General features: G+C 39.3%; 1 protein-coding gene across 3 annotated transcripts in view; it reads left to right on the top strand.

Moving 5' to 3' along the window:
- Positions 1-23,513, top strand: part of TCAIM (T cell activation inhibitor, mitochondrial) — a 37,542-nt gene that overhangs the window by 5,207 nt on the left and 8,822 nt on the right. For all 3 annotated transcript variants that reach the window (XM_012099468.5, XM_042235917.2, XM_004018258.6), the window contains exons 2-8: positions 4,064-4,136; positions 9,389-9,524; positions 12,082-12,235; positions 15,945-16,197; positions 20,821-20,943; positions 22,277-22,374; positions 22,634-22,725. In XM_012099468.5, coding sequence (XP_011954858.1) covers positions 4,064-4,136; positions 9,389-9,524; positions 12,082-12,235; positions 15,945-16,197; positions 20,821-20,943; positions 22,277-22,374; positions 22,634-22,725 — 929 coding nt within the window. The remainder of the gene's footprint in view (positions 1-4,063; positions 4,137-9,388; positions 9,525-12,081; positions 12,236-15,944; positions 16,198-20,820; positions 20,944-22,276; positions 22,375-22,633; positions 22,726-23,513) is intronic.

Genomic DNA, 23,513 nt, shown 5'->3' on the forward strand with positions numbered 1-23,513 from the left:
GTGGATTCATGTCAATGTATGGCAAAACCAATACAGTATTGTAAAGTAAAGTAAAAATAAAAATTTAAATAAAAATAAAAAAAATAAAAATAGAAACAAGTGAAATCAATAAATTATCATTTCAGCAGCTCATCAGAATCTAAAATTCTTCATGTGATACTTGGCATTTTCTCTCTGTGCCCCTGCCTTACCCCGGAAGTCATATTCATAACCACTGGACCCCAGGGAAGTCCTTGTTTTGTTTGTTTTGTTGTCTTGCTCTGGAAAGTGGGCTGCAGAGCGTAACTTGGATCCCCTATGTTGCACATCAGATGGAGGCATTGTGATTTCTTGAACTTACAAGATACTGCTGCCGCAGACTGTTAAAACAGGCACGTTGTTGCAATGGGAGGCCTATGTGCTTTCCATTGTTCAGTACTTAGGGCTTTTCAAGAAAAAGCATAGTGGTTAGAGTGTGGCTACTTATTATTTTCATCTGTTTCCCATTCGTGTTCTTGAGTGACCATATGCCTCTAGAGTATTATTCCTCATTTCTTATCCAGTTTTCGCTCATTTTACCATCTTTGCAGTTAAGTGGCATAAATGTTCTTAATATGAAAAATGAAATACCATCATGTGTGAATGTGAAGGACTCTTTTCTTCTTGAACTCCATTGGGACCCCAGTCCAGGGCTGTCACTGGACAGGTTTCCCAGGGCCAGGGGCCTGTCTTAAATACTCAGTGAACAACACGCATGTCATTTTTGTTGTTTAATTTTGTATGCCAGCAGCATTGTTTTTGTTTATAATTTTAAGAACATACTTTGCATGTTCATGGTAAATAAACTAGGAAATATAAAAAGTAAAGGGCTTCCTAGCCTACACCTAGAGAGAGCCAGTTTGGGGTTGGATATGTATAGTCTTCTGGTCTCTTCTTTGCAAACTTTAAGCCTGTACCTGTTCTCTCTTAACCAAGTCGCGATTGTTCAGTGACTTTGGCTTATTTACTTTTGGTTGCACTGGGTCATCATTGCTGCGCACGGCTCTTTCTAGTTGTGGTGAGCGGGGGTACTCTTCTTTGCTGTGCACAGGCTTCTCATTGCAGTGGCTTCTCTTGTGGAGTATGAGCTCTAGCTGCGGACTTCAGTAGTTGCAGCACAGGCTCAGTAGTTGTGGCACACAGGCTTAGTTGCTCCAAGGCTTGTGGCATCTTCCCAGACTAGGGATTGAACCTATGCCCCCTGCATTGGCAGGCAGATTCTTATCCACTGTACCACCAGCAAAGTCCTGTTGAGTTAATTTTCTAACAATGTGGTAAGAATTCAGTCCATCATGGACAGCGCTGAAACTTGAATAAAAATGATTCTTCTTCCCTCATTTTGTCTCCATTTAATCTCAGATATCTTCCAAATGGTAGGAATATTTCTAGTATCTGAATTTATTACAAACAAAATAGCAAGGTGAATGATTAAGTAAAACCTTTTTAAACATTTAAATGAATGCCTATAAACACATTCTGTATCCAAGAGGGTCTTGCCACACCAGTCAACCAGAAAATAAATGGAAGCATCCACTGTTGTTTGCAAATGCACTTTTTAAGTAGGTAATTCTTAACTTTTCTTTAAAATACGTCTTCTGTTAGTGGCAGTTATGCTTCATTACATTGCCTTGGTTCAGATATATTAACTGCATTATGAAAGCATTTTTTATTTTAAATTAATTTATAATTTTTTAATTGAAGGATAATTGCTTTACAGAACTGTGTTGGTTTCTACCAAACATCAACTTAAAATTTTTAAACCATTTTTAGTGCTTAAAATTTTGACAGAATAGGACTTGAGCCATGTGGTCATTTGTTTTGAGGGAATATGCTGCTCCACATGGCTATTAAGAATGGAATAGTGTAGAAAGCTCCGAGCTTCATAAGCCAGGGGAAGAAAGGAGAAAGGATTTTTTTTTTAACCTGGTAATTATCATGTGAATAATAAGTCATTTCAAGACTTTAATAAGAGATTGCTCAGAGTTTTTAAAGTCACTCGATCAGTTGACATGGGAACTCTAGTATAGTTGAAATTCTTGCTGAAGCTCTGAATTATTGGAAAAGTTCATGTGATTAAAATCATGTTTCCCCTTTATCTGTTTAAACTTAAAAGCTTTGTTTTTTAGAGCAATATTAGGTTCACAACAAAAGTGAGCAAAGTACAGATTCCCACTTCCTCCCTACACACACATAGCGTCCCACACCTGAGTTGTACATTTATTACAATCGATGAACCTATATTGACACGATTATCACCCAGAGTCCATAGTTTACATTAGGGTTCACTCTTAGCGTTGTTCATTTCATAGGTTTGGGCAAATGTATAATGATACATATCGACAGTTGTAATAGTACTACAGAAAGTTCTTCCACTGCCCAAAAAATCCTGTGTGCTTCACCTATTCATCCCTCCCTCCCCGCCAACCACTGGTCTTTTTACTGTCACCATAGTTTTGCCTTTTCCAAAATGGCATATAGTTGGAATCAAACGGTATATAATCTTCCCAGGTTGCTTCTTTCACTTAGTTATATGCATTTAAATTCCTCCCATATCTCCTCATAGCTTGAGAGCTCATTTGTTTCAGTACTGAGTAATAGTCAATTAGCTGGATGTACTTAACAGTTTTTCCACTTACCTACTGAAGGATATCTTGGTTGCTTCCAGGATCTGGCAGTTACAAATAAAAACGCAATAAACATCCGTGTGCAGGTTTGTGTGTAGACATGTTTTCAGTTCATTTGAATAAATACTAAGGAGTGTGGTTACTAGATCATATGGTAAGAGTCTGTTTAGTTTTGTAAGAAGTTTCCAAACTGGCTTCCAAAATGGCTGTACCACTTTGCATTCCCGCCAGCAATGAATGAGAGTTTCTGTTGCTCCACATCCTCACCAGCATTTGTTGTCAGTGTTTTGGATTTGGCCATTCTGATAGGTGTGTTGTAGTATATCGTTGTTTTAATGTGCGTTTCCCTGAAGCCCTGTGATGTGAAACGTATTTTCATATGCTTTCTTGCCATCTGTGTATCCACTTCCATGAGGTATCTGTTCAAATCTTTGGCCCATGTTTTAATCAGGTTGTCCATTTTCCTGTTGTTTAAAGATATTTTTGGTGTGTGTTGGATAGCAGTCCTTTGTCAGATATGTATATCCTGTGCAAATATTTTCTCCCAGTCTGTGGTTTGTTCTATCTTTCCCTCTACATTGTCTTTCACAGAGAAAAAAATTTTGATTTCAATGAAATTCAGTGTATCAGTTCTTTCCTTCACAGACTGAACCTTTGGTGTTGTGTCTGAAAAGTCACTGACGTACCTAAGATCATCTAGGTGTCCTCCTAGGTACTTGTCTATGAATTTTGTAGTTCTGTGTTTTATATTTAGGTCTTTGATCCAGTTTGAGTTAATTTTTGTGAAGTGGGTAAATTGTATGACTGGATTAATATTTTGCATGTAGATGTCCAGTTGTTCCAGCACCATTTGTTGAAAAGATTATCATTGCTCCATAGTAGTGCCTTTGTCAAAGATCAGTTGGCTATATTCTTGCGATCTGTTCCTGGGCTGTCTTATTGTCCCTTTAATCTATTTGTGTATCCTTTCACCAGTTACTTACTGTAACTTTCCAGTAAGTCTGGAAGTCCACTAGTGTCAGTCTTCCAACTTTATTCTTCTTCAGTGTTGAGTTGGCTATTCTACTTTTTCTACATATAAACTGTTATATGTTATTTCAAAATAATAACTTGCTGAGATTTTGATTGGGATTGCATTGAATCTCTAAATCAAGTTGGAAAAAACTGACATCTTGACAAAATTGAGTCTTGCTGTCTGTCCATGAACATGGACTATCTCTCCATTTCATTCTTTTTTTTTTTTTTTTTCAGATTTCAGATTTTTTTTTTATCAGAGTTTTACAGTTTTCCTCATAGATCTACATATTTTGTTAGATTTATAATTTAAGTATTTCATTTTGGGGGTTGCTAATGTAAATGGTAATGTGCTTTTAATTTCAAATTCCATTTGTTCATTACTGGTATCTGCTTAACTTTTTAAGTGATTAATGGATGCCTGGAACTTGACCTACATATATATTCAGAAATGTTTTGCCACCTGAGACCTGTGAGGAGGTAAGCTTTGTGGTTCAATCTGTTATTAGTATTTGGGAGGTGGAGGGAGTATGTGGAAGCTGTTAGGTGTTTAATTTCAATTTATTATAATTTATCAAATTCTAACTATTTTGTCTGTATTATGGTGGAGGGCAGGAGTAAGAAAAAGAAAATTCATGTAAACATCCATGTCTTTCTCCCAAGTATCTATTCAGAGTAAAATGTGAAAAGAATAGATACCATCTTTCAAAATAGTTCAGTATGAAAAGTTTAAGAGGAAAAGAAGATAGTTTGTCCTTGACATAGAGAGTATGTTGCCCTCAAGTCTGTTGCTGTCATAAAGAAAACCACTTTATACTGAAATTGTGTAATAAGATCATTTGATCGTTATATTTGCTATTTATATATGTATAGTCTAAATGCTACCTGTTGCAGGAAAGAATTTAAGGAGCTCAGTAAAATTTAGTTGGCATAGTAATAGGCACATATACAGTTAATCAAAATGAAAACCAGATGCCCTCTAGAGGAAAAAGATCATTTGTTTAAAAAGTAGAACTGATTAGACAATTATTCAAATATCAGATTTCTGGCTTCTTGGTAGCCCAGTCAAAAAAGGTAAATTTATTTGGCTCCAAAGTATATAACCAAAATAAAATTGAATCTGTTCCATAAAAATAATGTCAGGGACTTCTCTGGCGGTCCAGTGGTTAAGACTCCACATTTCAAATGCAGGAGACACGGGTTCAATCGCTGGTCAGGGAACTAAGATCCCACATGCCTCAGGGCACAATCTCCCTCCAAAAAGTGACATGTCAAGTTTTAGATTACTAAAACACATTTGGCACTAATTAGTACTTTTAAATAATTATGCATTGATACATGACTGTCTCAGCCAGTAGTCACTGTTAAAAGGAGTGTCTTTAGGGGGAACAGACTGTTTCCACCAATTGAGTTTATGATGAGGATTATCCAATAAAGGGAGACTTTCTCTCACTGAATTTATGACATAAATGGTTTAAAAGAAGAAGAAAAGAGAAACAAAAGGAGCTGTGAGATACTGGACAGCATCCCCAAAAGTTGTTGGGCAGATGTTGAGACATTCTGCATGTTGTGGTAGCTGATGGTAGTGTTCAGCTGTAGAAACCCAGGCTAAAGTGCTGTGTCCTCTTGCTCTGATACAAAGAGAGGCTGTAGGAGCTTGGAAGGATGGGATTTACAACACTTCCTGGGTTTCCTTCAGTGATACCCACTCCTTCACCCCCATGCCACTGATGGCAGTGAGCCCTAGTTGCTGTGGATAGAGACACAGTTTTCTGGCTTTTTTGACCTCAGTCTTTAGAAAACTATATTTTAACTTTAACCCATAAAAATAAAAGTTTCATAACCGTAGTTAACCTTGCCGCACATAATATCCCAGAGTATTTTCTGTTCTGAGATATATTTTCTGGGTTGTTTGTGTGTGTGTGTGTGTTTCATGTTGGTCATGGATTACTAAATTGATTTCACAACTAAGTTGACTGTACAGTCTGTGTGCACTCGAGCTCCATTCGCCCCCAGCCACCTCCTTCCTTTATTTCTTGCCTGTGGCTCCTTTCCCGCTACAGCAGTGAAGTTGCACAGTTGCATCACAAACCAGATGGCCCTGAAAGCCTAAAATATTTCCTCTCTGGCCCTCTACAAAAGAAGTTTCATGTGCCAGTTTTGCTCAATCTGAAGCAGCACACACACACACACAAAATAAAGCAACACAGTATTGCTTTCAGTTCAGTTCAGTTCAGTCGCTCAGTTGTGTCCCAGTCTTTGCAACCCCATGAACTGCAACACGCCAGGCCTCCCGGTCCATCACCAACTCCCAGAGTCCACCCAAACTCATCTCCATTGAGTTGGTGATGCCATCCAGCCATCTCATCCTCTGTCGTCCCCTTCTCCTCCTGCCCTCAATCTTTCCCAGCATCAGGGTCTTTTCAAATGAGTCAGCTCTTCACATCAGGTGGCCAAAGTATTGGAGTTTCAGCTTCAACATCAGTCCTTCCAATGAACACTCAGGACTGATCTCCTTTAGGATGGACTAGTTGGATCTCCTTGCAGTCCAAGGGACTCTCAAGAGTCTTCTCCAACACCACAGTTCAAAGGCATCAATTCTTTGGCACTCAGCTTTCTTTACAGTCCAACTCTCACATCCATACATGACCACTGGAAAAACCATAGCCTTGACTAAATGGACCTTTGTTGGTAAAGTAATGTCTCTGGTTTTTAATATGCTGTCTAGGTTAGTCATAACTTTCCTTCCAAGGAGTAAACATCTTTTAGTTTTATAGCTACAATCACCATCTGCAGTGATTTTGGAGCCCAGAAAAATAAAGTCAGCCACTGTTTCCACTGTTTTGCCATCTATTTGCCATGAAGTGATGGGACCAGATGCCATGATGTTAGTTTTCTGAATGTTGAGCTTTAAGCCAACTTTTTCACTCTCCTCTTTCACTTTCATCAAGAGGCTCTTTAGTTCTTCTTCACTTTCTGCCATAAGGGTGGTGTCATCTGCATATATGAGGTTATTGATATTTCTCCCGGCAATGTTGATTCCAACTTGTACTTCTTCCAGCCCAGCGTTTCTCTGTTTTTTCTTGCTCTTATTTCCTTGCATTAAATACCTGCTGCACAGTCATTTACTATACGTTAGCCAGACCCTGTGGTGGGAGCCTCTGAGCTCTCCTGCCCCTCTGGGTCTACCTCAAGGTTTGCCCTGAGGCCATCAGTGGCTGAGGGGAAGAGGAATACCAAATCAGGCTCACTCCAGCGGGACACAGGATGCCCCCAGCGGGTGACTGGCTAGAAGACTTCCCACTGGCAGGACTGAACCCTTCTCGGGACTGGACAGCAGCCCCAGACATCCTCCCCAAGGCTCCTCCCTTCCCTTTCTCCTGTAGGTGTCTGGCCTGAACCATGGTCTGAAGTCTCCCTACTTCCTCTCTTCCCCAGTCGTTCTCTTGCACATCTACTTCTGTCTTGACTTCTGCTTCTCAGCAGACCCAAACTAGCATAACGAACAACAGTGAATACCTGTGAACTGTTTTTCCTGCCCTCAAGGATGCCATGGTAGTTGAGAAGGATGAATACATATCATTTCTATTTTAAGGTATTCTGTTCCATGTATGTGGGGCACACAGTTTGTTTTATTAAAGCTTAGAAGAGAGAAAGACTTTATAATGAGGATACAAGAGGGAAGGTTCTGGAGGACTGGGCACATTGCCTCCTGGCACATCGCTAGGACTGCAGTAATTAGTGAATGAGTAAGTACAATTTGGACAGACGGAAGTGGGGAACAGAGAGGATGTCTGAGAGCTTAGAAATCATGAGAAGAAAGGGAAGGACAAGGCAGATTGCCAGTGGGGCTGAAGCTGAGGGTTTCTGTCAGGAGTGTTTGAAGATCAAGTTGGAAAGATAGATCGGAAGTTATAAATACCAGACTAAGGAGTGGATTTTACTCTGCAGGAGTTGAAACACCATCAAAGGTGTTTCCGTAAGGAATCCAAGGATAGTGGGATTTTAGAAAAATTAACCTGTATACCCATTCTAGTATTCTTACCTAGACAATCTCATGGATGGAGCCTGGTAGGCTACAGTCCATGGGGTCGCAGAGTCAGACACGGCTGAGTGACTTCACTTCACTCCAACCTGTATACAGCATGGTTGGGGAAAAGAAACAGAATACTGATTCGGAGGCAGCGCAGTCCAGTTTTGTGGTGACCATTGCTGGAAAGAAGGAATGGTTCCAAAGGACACTGTAAAGTGAGAAGAAGTAAGACTTCAGGACTAAAGATGAGGTGGGGCTGGTGAGCTAATTCAGGCAACAGTAGGTCTGAGAGGTTCTGCACTGGCAACAGGAAGAAAAGAGGACCTCCGTAACAGAAGTAAAGAATGTGTCCTGGATGGCGCTGTCCAGCGGCTTCCTTGCTTTTTGTATCCAAGCTGAGTTTAGAAGAAAAGTAGTGACCTAGGCTCCTTTTTTTAAGACATTTAAAATTTGAGAGGCTGGCAGGATAGCTAAAGCGTCCATCACACATATGGCAATGGGGACTCAGAGGAAAAGAGCTGTTACTAACATTTACTTACCCTGCCTCCTATTACTCTCCAGAAATTATCCTATAATATCATTTTGGTTTTTGAAAATATATATTTATTTAGCTGTGCCAGGCCTTCCTCGCTGCACATGGGATCTTAGCTGTGCATGTGGAACCTACTTCCCTGATCAGGAAGCAAACCCGGACCCCTTGCACTGGGGTCTGCACCAAGTCCCGGCCCCTGGACCACCAGAGAAGTCCCTCAGTCACTGTAGAAGTAGAGAACTTCCCCAAAGACTCAGTGCACCTAAGGTAGGAGACCAAAACAGGCACAGCATTTAGAGACTTCTGCACAGCCCATTGGGACTTCCCTAGTGACTCAGATGGGAAAGAATCCGTCTGCAGTGCGGGAGACCTGAGTTCAGTCCCTGGTTTGGGAAGATCCCCTGGAGAAGAGAATGGCAACCCACTCCAGTATTCTTGCCTGGAAAATCCCATGGACAGAGGAGCCTGGCAGGCTGCAGTCCCTGGGGTTGCAAAGAGTCGGACACGACTGAGCGACTTTCATTTCACTTCACTTCACAGCCCATTATAGAGTGAAAAAGGTAAATTATTACATTCAAAAATAGAAGTCATGAAAGTGCTCCCCAGAAATTGCAAATAATCTCATTTGGATTTAAAACTTTTTTAAAAAAACACTCCCAGGTGAGTTATGCCAAAATTTGAGAGTGAGATGTCAAGGTATCTAACTGGAAAATTTTAGCATGCTGGTAATGATGAAATGAACTAAAAGATATTTTATATCTCTTATGAAGCATTACAATTCTCAAACTATTTTCCCTTTAAAATAAATATTATTATTTTGGATATTGGGGTTTTTTTTTAATCTGAAAAAGAAAAATGATACAGAAAATTGTCATCATTTGCAGTGAAGCCAGTTTACATGTCAAGGTAGGCTTTTGAGAGGAGGTTTTATTATTATTAAATATTATCTTATGATATTACATCAGAGAAATTTATAACCACTGTTTATAGAAATCATGTATCACTCACTGAAATCTACTCTTGTGTAGATTTCAGAAAACCACAAAGCTTTACACTCTGGTCTCTATATTGTTTCTGTGATGTTTTCCACACTGTTAACTTTATTCATGGGGGATTTGTGTCTGTGTCAGTGATCCAGTGAGTAATAAATCCATATCTTTTAAAAAGGTTATGTCCAGGAAAGATATTTCCATACTGCTTTCTGTTATCAAGAGCTTTATCAGGAGCTGAAGCAGTCAATGCCTTGAGGCCGTTTTATTTTGCTGTACATCCAGATTTCTTTGGACAGCACCCCAGGGAAAGGGTAAATATTTATTTTTCTTTATGTTTAAAGTTGAGTCTGCATTTGTTTACTTACCTTTGCTACAGTGTAATACAGAAAGTTCTATAAATTGGGTTTGTTTTTGTCATAGTGGTATAATCAATGCTTTGAACTGTAGGCACTGGAAACTGAAACTAACGCTATTGTTCTTTTATGAAAGTCTCATATTTCTGGCAGGCAATAAAAATATCATTTAGGAACTTCCCTGGTGCTCCAGTGGTTAAGACTTCACCTTCTAATGCAGACGATGTGGGTTTGATCCCTGGTGGGGGATCTTAGATCCCACATGCCTCACAACCAAGAAACCAAAACATAAAAGTAGAAACAATATTGTAACAGACTGAATAAAGCCTTTAAAAATGGTCCACTTAAAAAAAAATCTTAAAAAAAAAGTACTGTGTAAACTCTGTGTGTGAGTAATCATGTTTTCCGTACCAGTACCACTGCTGGCCTCTGTTACTATAATCAGTCCCTTTTTTAAGGTTGATATAGGGAAGGTTCGGAGAAGGTGATGGCACCCCACTCCAGTACTCTTGCCTGGCAAATCCCATGGATGGAGGAGCCTGGTAGGCTGCAGTCCATGGGGTCTCTAACAGTTGGACATGACTGAGCGACTTCACTTTCACTTTTCACCTTCATGCATTGGAGAAGGAAATGGTAACCCACTCCAGTGTTCTTGCCTGGAGAATCCCAGGGATGGGGGAGCCTGGTGGGCTGCCGTCTGTGGGGTCACACAGAGTCAGACACGACTGAAGTGACTTAGCAGCAGCATAGGGAAGGTTTTTCAGTGGCTGGATGTTGCCTGCTGTTGGTCCACTTCCCTATACCATCAGTTCATGTGTGCTCAAGGAATACAAACTGATGTGAAAAATAACTCATGATACACTTAATTAGGAACACCAGTATTTTTTAACATTAGATAATATATTACAGAACCAAATGCTTTGAAATTATCTCATCGGTTCCTTTTATCTTCCTTACACTGATGACTGGTTTAACATGAAAAGGAATTTAAAACTCTTGAAAATTAGAACATTACTGTATTGCCTTTTTCTACTTACCATGGAAAATAAATCAGTTTTACTTCTTTGCTTTAGGAAAATACTCTGATTATGATGGTTGTTATATTGGTTGTTAGAAATTAGATCCTTTTTAACTAATTAGTAAATTGAATCAACAGCAAAATATCCACTACCTTGGAGATATAATAAAGTAATACAAATTATTGGGAATGTCATACATGAATATAATTTAATGTTTCACAATTTACAGTTTTTAAATCCAATGTGTGTGGAAAAATTAAGCTTAATACTAGGTGATGATTTCTGTCCTCTACCAATATACCCTTTTTTTTTTTTTAATTAAAACTTTTATGTGCCGTAAAACGTGAACTCGGCAGACTTGGGTTGTTCTGTTACAAAGAAATGCCTGGCTTCAGTCCTGGCTCTTCACTCCTGGGAGATGAGCTCTGAGCCCTGGGATATCTTTGCCTGATAAGAATGTTTCTGTGTGCCCAAAGCCTTGGGCCACACCAGACAGTTTATCCTAACAATGTGAGTTATGGTGAAATGCATAATTTCTCATGTCTGAGACCCTCTGGGGAGGCTGGAGACAAATAACTAAGGTCGGTCACATGGGCACATAGTGCTCCAGTAAAGGCCCTGGCCCCCGAGGCTTGAGTGAGCTTTTGTGGTTGGCAGCGCTTCTGATGTTGTCACATGTCCTTGCCGGGAGCTTAAGCACTGTCTGTACAACGTCCCTGGGAGAGATCAGCTGGAACCTTGAGCTTGGTCCCTCCTGGACTCCACCTGCACACATTTCCCCTTTGCTGATTTTAAATGTATCCTTTTGCTGTAATAAAGTGTAACCATGAGTATAATAGCTTTTCTGAGTTCTGTAAATCCTTCTAGTTAGTAAATCATCACACCCCCAACACAATATAGCTGAGAGTTGGTTTTTGTCTGTAGAATTGTGTGTGTGTGTGTGTGTAGTTTTTTATGTGTTCTTTTTTTAAGCTTGTTTTAAAATTGAAGTATAAAAAAAAATAAAGTAAAATAAAATTGAAGTAGAGTTGATTTACAGTGTGTTGATTTCTGCTATATAGCACAATGATTCGGTTATACATATATATGTGTTTTATATTCTTTTTCATTATGGTTTATCACAAGATATCGAATACAGTCCCTTGTACTATATTAAGTTTTTATTATGTAATTGGATTTATCAATCATTTATTAATTGAGATATTTAGTCATAGTTAGGCTTTTTCTACATCTCATTTATAAAGGAACTCAGCCATGTTTTCTTCTAATACTTTTGTAGCTACATTTTTTTTTTTTTTTTACATCTCTGCTCTGTGGAGTTACATGTTGTGAGGTATGGATCCAATTTTATCCTGTACCAAGGAGCTATGAAATCCCAACCTTTTTTAATACTAAATTCTTTAATACACTCAATAGTGTGTTTAAAAGGTTGGGATATAATTTCTGATGTTTCCTTGTCTATTTTGTACATAAATATCTCAATTTTTTTTTTCCAGGAAGTCAATGAAAATTCCCTTAAGAGATTAAGTGCCTACTTAGAAAACCTTCAGAAACCAGGCTTCAAGTCTTTGAAACCAACCCAGCTTGTGTTTTATGTAAGAGAAACAGATCAGAATCCCTCTGATGGCCAGGAACACTTCAGCACTTCTGGTACATTTCTTATTTCTCATATGTCCCTTGCACCCTTGCAGGCATCATTTGGTATGAGTTCAATCTGTCTAAAAGTTGCTAGAAGACCTTTGGAGTGAAGCCTTGTCGTAGAAAGTAATATCATTTAATCAAGGGTTTTCCTGGAGTTAGATTTTATTCCTGGCTACTTCTGTTTGATGAGCCTCTTTTTTTCCCCTTAAGGATAGTTGCTTTACAATGTTGTATTCGTTTCTGCTGTACAACAGAGTGAATAAGTTCTATGTAGACATACATCCCCTCCCCTTTGAGCTCCCCCCACCCCATCCCCATCCCACCCCTCTAGGTCATCACTGAGCACAGAGCTGAGAGTCCCTGTGCTGTACGCAGCTTCCCACTAGCCATTTTATATATGACAGTGTGGATGAGCCACTTGGAATGTTTAAACTTTTTTGACTAGAAAATTAAAACGTTTCTGTTTGTCCCCTTCCTATTTCAGTGCTGTTTAAGTGTTAAATGTGTATATGACAATTTATAGCTTTTTTAAAGTATAGCTTACCTTTTCTTATCTAGTCCTCAAAGCACCCTGTAAGGTACCTAGTATTTGCCCAGTTGTAACTTAGTAACGTCCCAGGACCATGGAGACAGAATAAGGGTCTTTGAACTCTCTAACCCCAGCCTCATACTATTTCTAAAATCTGATCAGTCTTAATATACAGCTTTCTGTTTGGTCCTTTGTCACTGCTTTGCGTGTCCAACTCTTTTCGACCCCATGGACTCTAGCCCACCAGGCTCCTCTGTTCATGGAATTCTCCAGGAAAGAATACTGGTGTGGTTTGCCATTTCCTGCTGCAGAGGATCTTCCCCACCCAGGGATTGAACCCAGGTCTCCTGCACTGTAGGCAGAATCTTTACCTTCTGAACCACCAGGGAAGCCCCAGTAATACTTACAACTAAGGGTAAATGTGGGTTCATTATTCTCTAAACATCCATCCTTTTTGTCATTCTTGAGGAAATAACTTTTTTAGAATGAACTTTAAAACAATTTAAAGATTTACTAAGAGTTTTCTGTGAATTAATGCTAAAACAAATAGCTGTAGTCAGCTTTGGCTAAGTAAAGAGAAAAATCCTCTACTTTCAGTTAATGGTTAACTTTGAACCATTTACTAAATAAAAATAATTAAGAGATGAGAGAAAACATAGCATAAGTGAGAAAAAGATAACATTAGAATATAAATTTTTAGGTGTCAGAAAGAAGAGTAGCTTAGTTACAAAGATTGGCAAACAGTGTCTAGCCACTTCAAGAAATAATACCCATAGCCAGTGGGTCTTCCCAAGTGGCTCAGTGGCAAAGAAGCCACCTGCCAAGCAGGAGATGAGGGTCCCATCCCTGGGTCGGGAAGATCCCCTGGTGAAGGAAATGGCAACCCACTCCAGTATTCTTGCCTGGGAAATCCCATGGATAGAGGAGCCTTGTGGGCTACAGTAGTCCATGGGGTTGCAAAGAGTCGGACACAACTAAATGACTGAACAACAAGTAGCCAATAAGCATGTAAAAATGTTTAGCCTTAGTAATCAACGCAAATTGAGTTAATTAGATAATATTCCCAATAAAGGATGAGTGCAGTCTGGCACAGGCATTCCAAACTATGTAGCAGCTCTTACATTGAATTAAGTGATTAATGGAGTTGGTAAATTGGGAGAGAAATTGAGATTTATTCATTGACTCATCTCTTCTGAGGATAAACTATTTCTTCGAACCTCAGCTACAGAAATTCGGATTTTCCTTTCCTCTTTCACCACCTAGAAGAGTTCTACCAGCACTTCTCTCAGATTACCATCAATGGCTCCACTAAAAACTCTTTCTTAGTTTGCATATTCTAGACTCTGTAAATCTGTGTGGCAGGCAGAATAGGTATCTCTGAGAACAATCTAGATTGTGATGACTGTCGTCAGTGGCGAAGACATGAAAAAAAGCACACTTCAGCCTTGAATGGAACAGTGAATAATGAAGAACAATTGTTAATGCCCATCAGTTTCAGAAGTGTAAAATACATTGTGCTACATTCATTATGTGGATTAGCATAGCACTACTAAAACGAAAGCGGTTGACATATACATACAGATATGGAGGAGTCCCCCATATGGGTTAAATAACAAAAGCAAGTTCAAAGTAATACATGCAGAATGGTGTAGTTTATATGGGGCTTCCCTGGTAGATTAGACAGTAAAGAATCTGGCTGCAATTCAGGAGACCTGGGTTCGATCCCTGGCTCAGGAAGATCTCCTAGAGAAGGGAATGGCAACCCACTGCAGTATTCTTGCCTAGAGAATTCCATGGACAGAGGAACCTCCAGGCTACCGTCTATGGGGTTGCAAAGAATCGGACACAGCTGAGTTTATATGTTTAAATGGAGCAGTTCACACCATAGGGGTGTGTGTGTGTGCAAAGACCTAAGTGTGTATGTCATGTGTAACATGCATACAAAGCACATAGGAAAGGCCTAGAGCAGTGCTGTTTCAGAGAACCTTCTGCAGTGATGTCACTCGTGTGTGTGTGTGCATGTCTGGTACAGCCGGCACTGGCCCCATATGGCTCCTGAGCATTTGAAGTGGAGCTAGTGTGACCAGGAACTGAATTTTAAATTTAACTTCATTTTAATCAATTTAATTTTAAATAGCCACATATGCCTAGTAGCTACCATGTAAGGCAGTGTGTACTTGACTGTTAATAGGATTGTATCTAGTAAAATTGTGTGCCTGTCAATAGGAGACTTTTACTTCATATGTATCATTTTACAATATGGATGTACTTATATAATACTTATGTAATTTTTAAAACCAATTTTTAAAAGATTTTAAAGAAAAAGGGGTCAGCATGTTATTTATAGTGGGGAAAATGCTTGGCCTGGTGTTGGCTCAGATGTAAACCCTCACTCACTATTCTTAACCCCTTGAGCCTGTGCTTCTTCACATTTCAAAGGAGATAATAATGGTACCCGATACGAATGTTGATTGAAAAGTGATACACGTTCAACTACTGCCAAGTTTAATAACCAATAAGTAGCGAGAGAACCCAGTAGATTTCCTGTTGCTGATTTAACAAGTTAGATTGCTAATCTGAGCACAGTGGCTACGTGTATTAAAATCAGATTGTGAAGTGCTGACTTTTAAAAAATTAGGGAATTTTGAGTCACTTCTGAAAATACTGAGTCACAAGATGGGGACAGGGGAGTATAAGCACAGTCACTTTTAATCATAGAGAAAATTTGAGATGAGTTTCTGTGGCCACTGAGACTGGATTGGCCCCCTCCACAAACCACTGTCCCCAGGTAGCCTCCCCTGCCTCTGCCCTTCCCCTGGGCCTTAGCCCTGGAGACTGTCTTTGGTGGACACTTGCTTATAGAACTTTCTCATTCCTTAGACTGTAGAAATACAATTTATGAACAGCATTGAAAAATATTCTCAATTCTCTTCTTGGGCCGGGGTCACTGGTGCCAGACTAGAAAAGGGAGCTGACAGAGAACCTCATAAAGATCGAGATAGTATGGTGCAGTTCTGAAGAAGGGACGTCATTTTCCATTTACAGATGATTTTTCAATAGGATGAATTTTAATTGGTAATGGAGTGTTTTAAAAGATTTTGATTCTATAAATGTTGTATGAAAAAAATGTTTTTAAAGTAAAGCAAATAATCATCTGTATTAACTGTTTGGGGGAATTATATTCTCTAGGATTTCGAGCAGTCAAATTTACTTTGCACACCAGAGATCTGCTAAGCACAGTATTATATATTCTCAACTCCTGCAGTTTATCTATTGAACATGTCCAAAGCTTGAATACTAATGTGCATTCCCAGCCTCTCAAAGAGGCCAAAAGGACATCTGACAGGCCCATCAAATGGGACAAGTCTTACTACTCCTTTACTGGATTCAAGGACCCTGATGAAGACCTCGAGCAAGTCTGGAGAACGGAAACAACCCTAACGTATGTAGGAGTTTTTACTTACCTGTTGTTTATGTTTAAAATTATAGTCTGAGATCCTGGTGATCCAGTGGTTAAGGCTCTGAGCTTTCACTGCAGGGGGCACAGATTCAGTCCCTGCTGGGGAAACTAAGATCCTGTATGCTGTGTAGTGAATCCAAAAGAAAAAAATTTAAATTGAAAAAATAAAAGTTTAATTTTCCAGGAAAAGTAATGCAATCAATATAGTTAACCAAGTAACCGTTACCAAAAAAGATATTTCATACTTCCTACTCAAAGTGGCCAGAATACTTCTAATGGTATTTGATTTTTTTTTTTCTTTGCCTCTTGATACCAGACACTGAAAATTGTTTTGTTTTGAGTATGAGCTATGTCTCAGCCTTACATGCACTGGGTTCCAGCCCGTGATGCTTCTGCTTTACACCGTTAAGAGGGTATTCCTCACAGTGTGTCCAGATGAACCAAAGCTTGGGAATGTGTTACCTATACCTTTCAGTATAGAAAAAAGTGGGATTGGATAAGTCAGGGCAAAAGAGCAAGAATAAGATTTGTTGCACTGCTAAGTCAAGAGGCTTAGTGAAGTGAAGTGAAGTCGCTCAGTCGTGTCCGACTCTTTGCGACTCCATGGACTGTAGCCCACTAGGCTTCTCAGTCCTTGGGGTTGTCCAGGCAAGAGTACTGGAGTGGGGTGCTAAATATGTAACCATTGTGAAAAGACTGTTCCAGGGACTCTGAACTCAGAGTTAGTCAGCTGGCAAACTAATGAAAAAAGATTGGAACTGGGAAAAGCCCGTTCCCCAAGATAACTGCTGTTTCACTGGTTCCTTGTCCAAGCCAAGTACAATCTCCTTCCTTGTATGTAGCTCATCCAGTAAAATTCTTGAGTCTTTAATAAAAGACTCTTAGGTTATATTATACTATTAATAGATAATGAGTTTTTAAGAGTAGGGACTATGTTTTAATCATCTCTCTTTCTAATACTAATCTGCTTCACAGATTCATAAAACCTGTCTAGCATTTTTATTAACACTGAATTAAAGAACTGTTAAATAAGTGTGACTGTGGAGTGCTGTAGGCGCAGTATGGAGAACTCAAGGTTTAATATGGAAATGTAAAGTAGCTTAATACAGAAGAGAGCAGCAGAAGTGACTCAGCAATGAATGTAAAGGGCCTGTTTTTTGGGGGGGATTTTTTTTTTTTTTTTTTGGAACAGTGCCTCTGTTAATTTCACTAGTGTTGACTTAATAAAAGTATCTGCTGTTTTAGTAGGAGATACATTATCTTAAGGAAAATTCCTGAGTGTAGATGAGTTGTGTTACTATGAATCCTTGATTTTCTCCATAGGTATACATTTTTTAAAACTGATGATCTCATGGATTCTTTACCGTCTGCTCCACCAGGAAAGCCCAATAATTACCAGCACTAGCTCAAATCATGTCATTTTGACTTGTCTCCTCTCAAAGAAGATAACATAAATTGAGTAAACCATTGTTTTAGAAATTGAAGTCGGTGGAAATTGAACATTCTAATTTATTGACAAAATGCAGTGTCCACTGCTATGTATCTTGTCACACAATGAAGTAAACCCCATTATTAGCTATATAGCTTTTCTTAGTTTTGGCAAATGAAATTAATGATACAGTATTACATGTTTTAACATGTTTTAGCCTTGTTTATAACAGATCTTGCAGTCCTCTTAAAACTGATGTAATGGGGAAGAATGACTACATGTATATGTATGGCCGAGTCCCTTCATGGTTCACCTGAAACTATCACATAGATAGATCTAATGTCTACATAGACAGATAAATGCCAACTGTAGAATCTTCATTTTTGTCTCAGGGTTTAGAAGCAAAACACAAAAATTGTTAAACTAGGCCACTTAAATTTTATACATTAAATGTAAGAACTCCAAAAATCAGGTCATGAATATATAATCATAAGATTCTATTTCAGTTCACATTTTAAGACATTTGGTCCCAAAAGGAAACATGGTATTTGCTTGATAATTCATTTGTCTACAAATCATCCTTTTTCTTACCTAATTTAAAGTAAATTAATATGTATTACTTAATAAATGAGGGAAAATGGAAGAATTGTAATAGCTAATAATCATGACATAAAGTAAGATATTTTTATTTTTCTTATTTCTCACACACCATGCAGAAATGACAAGTCTTTACCAATATTGTTAAAAGGGGAGTAGGAAGAATTATTAACAACTGCACACAATTAGTGAATCAAAAAAAATGTGGAATGTAGGGACTCCCTGGCGGTCCAGTGATGAGGACTCTGCACTTTCACTGCAGGGGGCTGAGTTCACCTCTGTCCAGGAACTAAGATCTTTGCAGCGGCCAAAAAAACGTAAGACACCTTTACTTAAGAGTGCAAGGTCCCAGTTCCTTATCGCAGTGTGCAAGACATTTTAGGATCTCTCTCTGCCACACACGCACATCCCCCTCCAGTCTCATCCCACGCCCCACCCCACCCCCAGGCATTGTGTGATCTGGTTCATCTCACACTTCCCTGTGTGCTAGCCTGGTGGGCATGCCCTTCCCTCTCACTAATCTGCCTGGGAAAACCTGATCCATCTCTCAGGTTCCAGGTCACTTAACCTGCTCTGTAGAACCTTCCAGGCAGAAGTAATTCATTCTTGCTTTGTCCTCATAGAAGCTCATATATTCTCTTCCAGTTGCTTCTCTCTCTCCTCCTTGCTAGATGTGTCTTCCTTATACTGTTAGGCCTTCAGGATAAATATTTGACTGGTTCTGGGAATTTCAACTTGACTTTCTTTTTTTGGCCACACCACATGTCTTTCAGGACCTTAGCTCCCCAACTAGGGATCGAACCCGTGCCCTGTGTGGGGTCCTAACCACTGTACCACCAGGGAATTCCCTCAACTTGATTAGTTTTTAAATATTGTAGATCACAACATCTACAACCTTTAAAGTGACTATTAAAAAGAACCCTAAAAAGGTTTACTTGGCAGGCATTTTTGAGATGGACAAATGAGCCTTTCTGCACCATTATCATAACACCTGACTGTCACTGACAGGTGTCCAGTGGGGTGTCAGATGTCCTGAGGGTGGGGCACTTTAGACCATCTTCCCCCAGACTCCCTGGAGCTTTCTCTTTCTCAGCTGTACCCAAGGCCCACTCCACCTCCACCCAAAATGTTCCTCTGGCCCTGGAGTCTGCTTGCTATTCTACCACGGCCACTCCTGCACTCCCAGGCACGACCGAGGCCTTGTTTGTGCAGATTTCCCTCGGGAAAGAGAGACCCTGAGCCAGAGCCAGCATGCCTGTGCTGTGGCCACTGTAACACTGAGGGAGAGACAGCCTGAGAGCGGGGAGCGGGTGGAGCGTGCTGTTCTATACAAGGCCACCTCAGCTGCCTTCAGCTCTGTTCTGAAAGCTGTCCCCCTCTAATCCCTAGGCAGACTTTAAGATTTCACTGAGAAATGCAGATTTAAGAGAACATCTTTCTGCTGAGCCCATGATGTAGTTATGGGAGAAAGATCAAGGAGGGGAGATGTGAGAGTAGAGCCGGCCACTTAGTTGGGTGGAAAGAAACTAAGGGGCCAGCAGACACACTTGGGAGGAGGAGGTGGGCACTGACTAGTAAGGTCTGAGCAGTGGGAGCCTTTGGACAGAAAGGTGGGCAGGGCAGGGAGGGCAGGGTTTGCAGTGAGCAGAGAGAACTCGGTGCTAATAGACAAGATGAAGACCAAGGAAGAAGCTGGATCTACCCAGTTAGAATCCATAGAGTCACCTTTGCAAGTTCCTTCATCAGGAAGTAGTGCCTTTTAAATGACACCAGTACCATTCGGTACGTCTTCTGAGTTGACTTTTTCGATGTCTGGCTGCACGACCACATCATTTGCTCTAGTTGGAGAAGGGGTAGCCCTGCCCTCACATGGAGATGACTGATATAAGTGAAGGCCTAGGAGAGCCTTCTGAAAAGTGCAATAAACATAATGGAGGTTTAATTTTTTTAACTTATTTTTAATGCTTTTTAAAATTATTATTATTCTTTATTTTTTGGCCACACTGCAGGGCATGCAGTATCTTAATCCTTAAACCCAGGATCAAACCCATGCCCCCCTGCAGCAGAAGCACAGAGTCCTAACCACTGGATCACCAGGGAATTCCTAAATATTCAGCCTTTTGGGGGCAAGGGGGGTGGGACATGCAGGATCTTGGTTCCCATCAAGGGATCAAACCTGCACCCCCTGCTTTGGAAGCATGGAGTCTTAACCCCTGGACCACCAGAGAAGTCCTTGAAGCATCTTAGATTTTTAAAAAATAATCCCATCTCTGGAAATCTAGTAACAAGCTTTGGTGTAATGAAAGTTTAATTTTTTTGCTAGGCTAAGGAAGTTGTCATAACTAAAACAAGATTAACAGGTGCTGGCGGTTCTCCAAGAAGCCTGTTTTAGAAGTAGGAGTTTACTCTAAAAGTAGGCTTGGCAGGAGTGCTTATAACTTGGTAAAGGTTTGATGGGAAACTCGCTTTAACATTAGGGCTGCTTTAAGGTAATGAACACATCTTTTAATAGTAGAAATGTTTGCATTAGAGTTAGTATTGCAAAGTGTACATCTCTTTTTTTTTTCCTTTCTTTCTAGATCCTGGTTAGATAACAATGGGAAAAGTGCTGTTAAAAAGCTGAAAAATAGTTTGCCACTTAGAAAAGAACTCGATCGTTTAAAAGATGAACTGTCTCATCAGTTGCAGCTGTCAGATATCAGGTAATGAAGAAGAGAAAACCTGATTTATAGATTAAAATAAACGTGTTACCTATTGGTAAAGGTTTCTAATAGTTAAATAAATATTTGCATCTTTAATTATTCCATTCACTAAATTTTCAATTATCTTTTTATGAAACTAATCAAATGTTTATCTAAGAAAACCATTATGAATTTCTTATTTAAAAAGGTGAAGTAAGGTTTAGATACTGATATTTTTAGCAGAATAATTTTTTTAGCATAATAACATAATGGGCTTATAAGAAAAATATACTTTTCCATATGCATATATGCATATAATGTATTTAAAAAATCAGTATTTCTCCAACATATAAGTTTGGTATTTGAGTTTAAAAAGAGAAAAGGAGGGCTTCACTGATGGCTCAGCACATAAGGAATCCACCTGCAATGTAGGAGACACAGGAAGTGCAGGTTCAGTCCCTGGGGAGGGCACATCCCCTGGAGAAGGACATGGCAACCCACTTCAGTATTTTTGCCTGGAGAATTCCATGGACAGAGGGGCCTGGTGGGCTACAGTCTATAGGGTCGCAAAGAGTTGGACACATCTGACTGAACAACTGAAAAAAAAAGAGAAAGGGAAAGAAAAAAAAAATGTTGTATTCTTTGCTTCTGTGTTATATAGCATGACTTTTTAAAATTTTTTAAATTGAGATATAGTTGATATATAGCATTATACTACTTCCAAGTGTTTTATATAATAATTCATTATTCATATTCATTATAAAATGATCACAATAATTCTAGTTGACAGCTGTCATCATACATAGCTAGGAAAATTTTTTTCTTGCGATGAGAACTTTTAAGATCTACTCTTTAAGCAATTTTCAAAATGCATGACAGTATTATTATTAACTATAATCACCATATGACTTTTTAAAAAGTTTTCATAAACTTAGAAATCATTTGCTGAAGTTTATTATAAAATAGGTTTAACAGCTACAGCCCTAAGGAGTGGGTGGTGTGATTCATCCATGGGACTCCCTGAGGTATTGTCATCTGGCCTGGTGCTTAAACTTCTATGACCGTTTTGCTGCAGCCTGTTTTGCTTTCAACCTTCATTATGAGGACTGTTTTCTTATATTGAACCAAATGACTGTTTGGATATAGTAACAGCACCTTTATCCTGTGCTTGCAGAATCGCAGAGTACTTAAATGTTCTTCTTTATTTAAATCATAATTGTTGAAGATAACTCAGATTTATAAGGAAAGTGTTTACACTTGGAGCCTTCACAGAAGTCAGGCAGGTGGGGGTGAGTATGCGCCTCCCTCTGGGGGGACACGGGTGATAACGGGCCTGTGTGCTGTGTTGGACCAGGTGGCAGAGGAGCTGGGGCATCGCCCACCGCTGCAGCCAGCTACACAGTTTAGGCCGCTTAGCCCAGCAGAACTTGGAAACCCTTAAAAATGCAAAAGGTAAACAATTTCCATTCGCTTTCGAAATCCATATCCCTTAACAGCTATACAAATCTGTATATTCTAGAGGAAAACTGTTGAAAGTCTGTGTAGATGTGGCTTGATCTCAGCTGAATTGTTAAGTCTATTCCTTTGAATGAAACAATAACTTCTACCAAGTTTACTCCTGAATTGATACATGAAATGTAATTATTTGCACAGTGCTAAAAAAATAAAGCCTCTCTGGACAGTGACCAAAGGGTTTGTGTTTTATCATCAGGATGTACAATAATATTTACAGACCGGTCCGGGATGAGTGCAGTGGGCCATGTGATGCTAGGAACAATGGATGTCCATCACCACTGGACAAAAGTAAGAAAAAGCTTAAGAGCAAAACAAACAAAAAAAGAGATTTGTCTTCAACTTACTTTTGTTTCAGAAAACTGCTAATATGTCAGCAAACTGAAAAAAAACTTTGAATCATAGTTTCAGCTGTGTGCAGAGCAGATGCTTTATAATCAGTAGTTTAAATTCTTAGATAACTGATTTTTTAAGTCCATTTTTATTTGGAAAATTTTACAGTCTTTTCTAAAGCACAGCCTAAAGGCCTGCATTCTGTTGGGTTTTTGGTTTTCTTTTCAACAGATTTACTATGTATAATTGACACAATAGACTGTGCATGTTTGGTGGGTATGATCTGCTGAGATATGACGTATGTAAAAACCTGTGAAACCATCCCCGTAATCAGGAGAGTGAGCACGTCCATCACCCACCAAATCATGTGCATACCCCTGTGTAAACACCTCCTCCATCCCACCACGCCCTCCCAAAGCAGCCACTGGTCTGCTCTCTGTCACTAGAGATTAGTTCATATTTCTAGACTTGTATCTGAGTAGAATCACAGAGTATGTTGGGGAGGATCTGATTTCTTTCAGTCGGCATAATTATTTTGAGATTCATTCATGCTATTGCATGTATCAAGAATTAATTTTTTTTATTTCCCCAAAGTATTCTGTCCTGTGGATATATATCAGTTTGTTTTTCCATTCACTTATTGATGGCTACTGGGTTATGTCAGCTTTTGGCTACTTAAAAATAAAGCTGCTATAAACATTTATCTACAGAGTTTAAATGAACATATATTTCCTTTTCTATTGGGT

The sequence above is a fragment of the Ovis aries genome, chromosome 19, assembly GCF_016772045.2.
Source record: "Ovis aries strain OAR_USU_Benz2616 breed Rambouillet chromosome 19, ARS-UI_Ramb_v3.0, whole genome shotgun sequence".
NCBI lineage: Eukaryota > Metazoa > Chordata > Mammalia > Artiodactyla > Bovidae > Ovis > Ovis aries.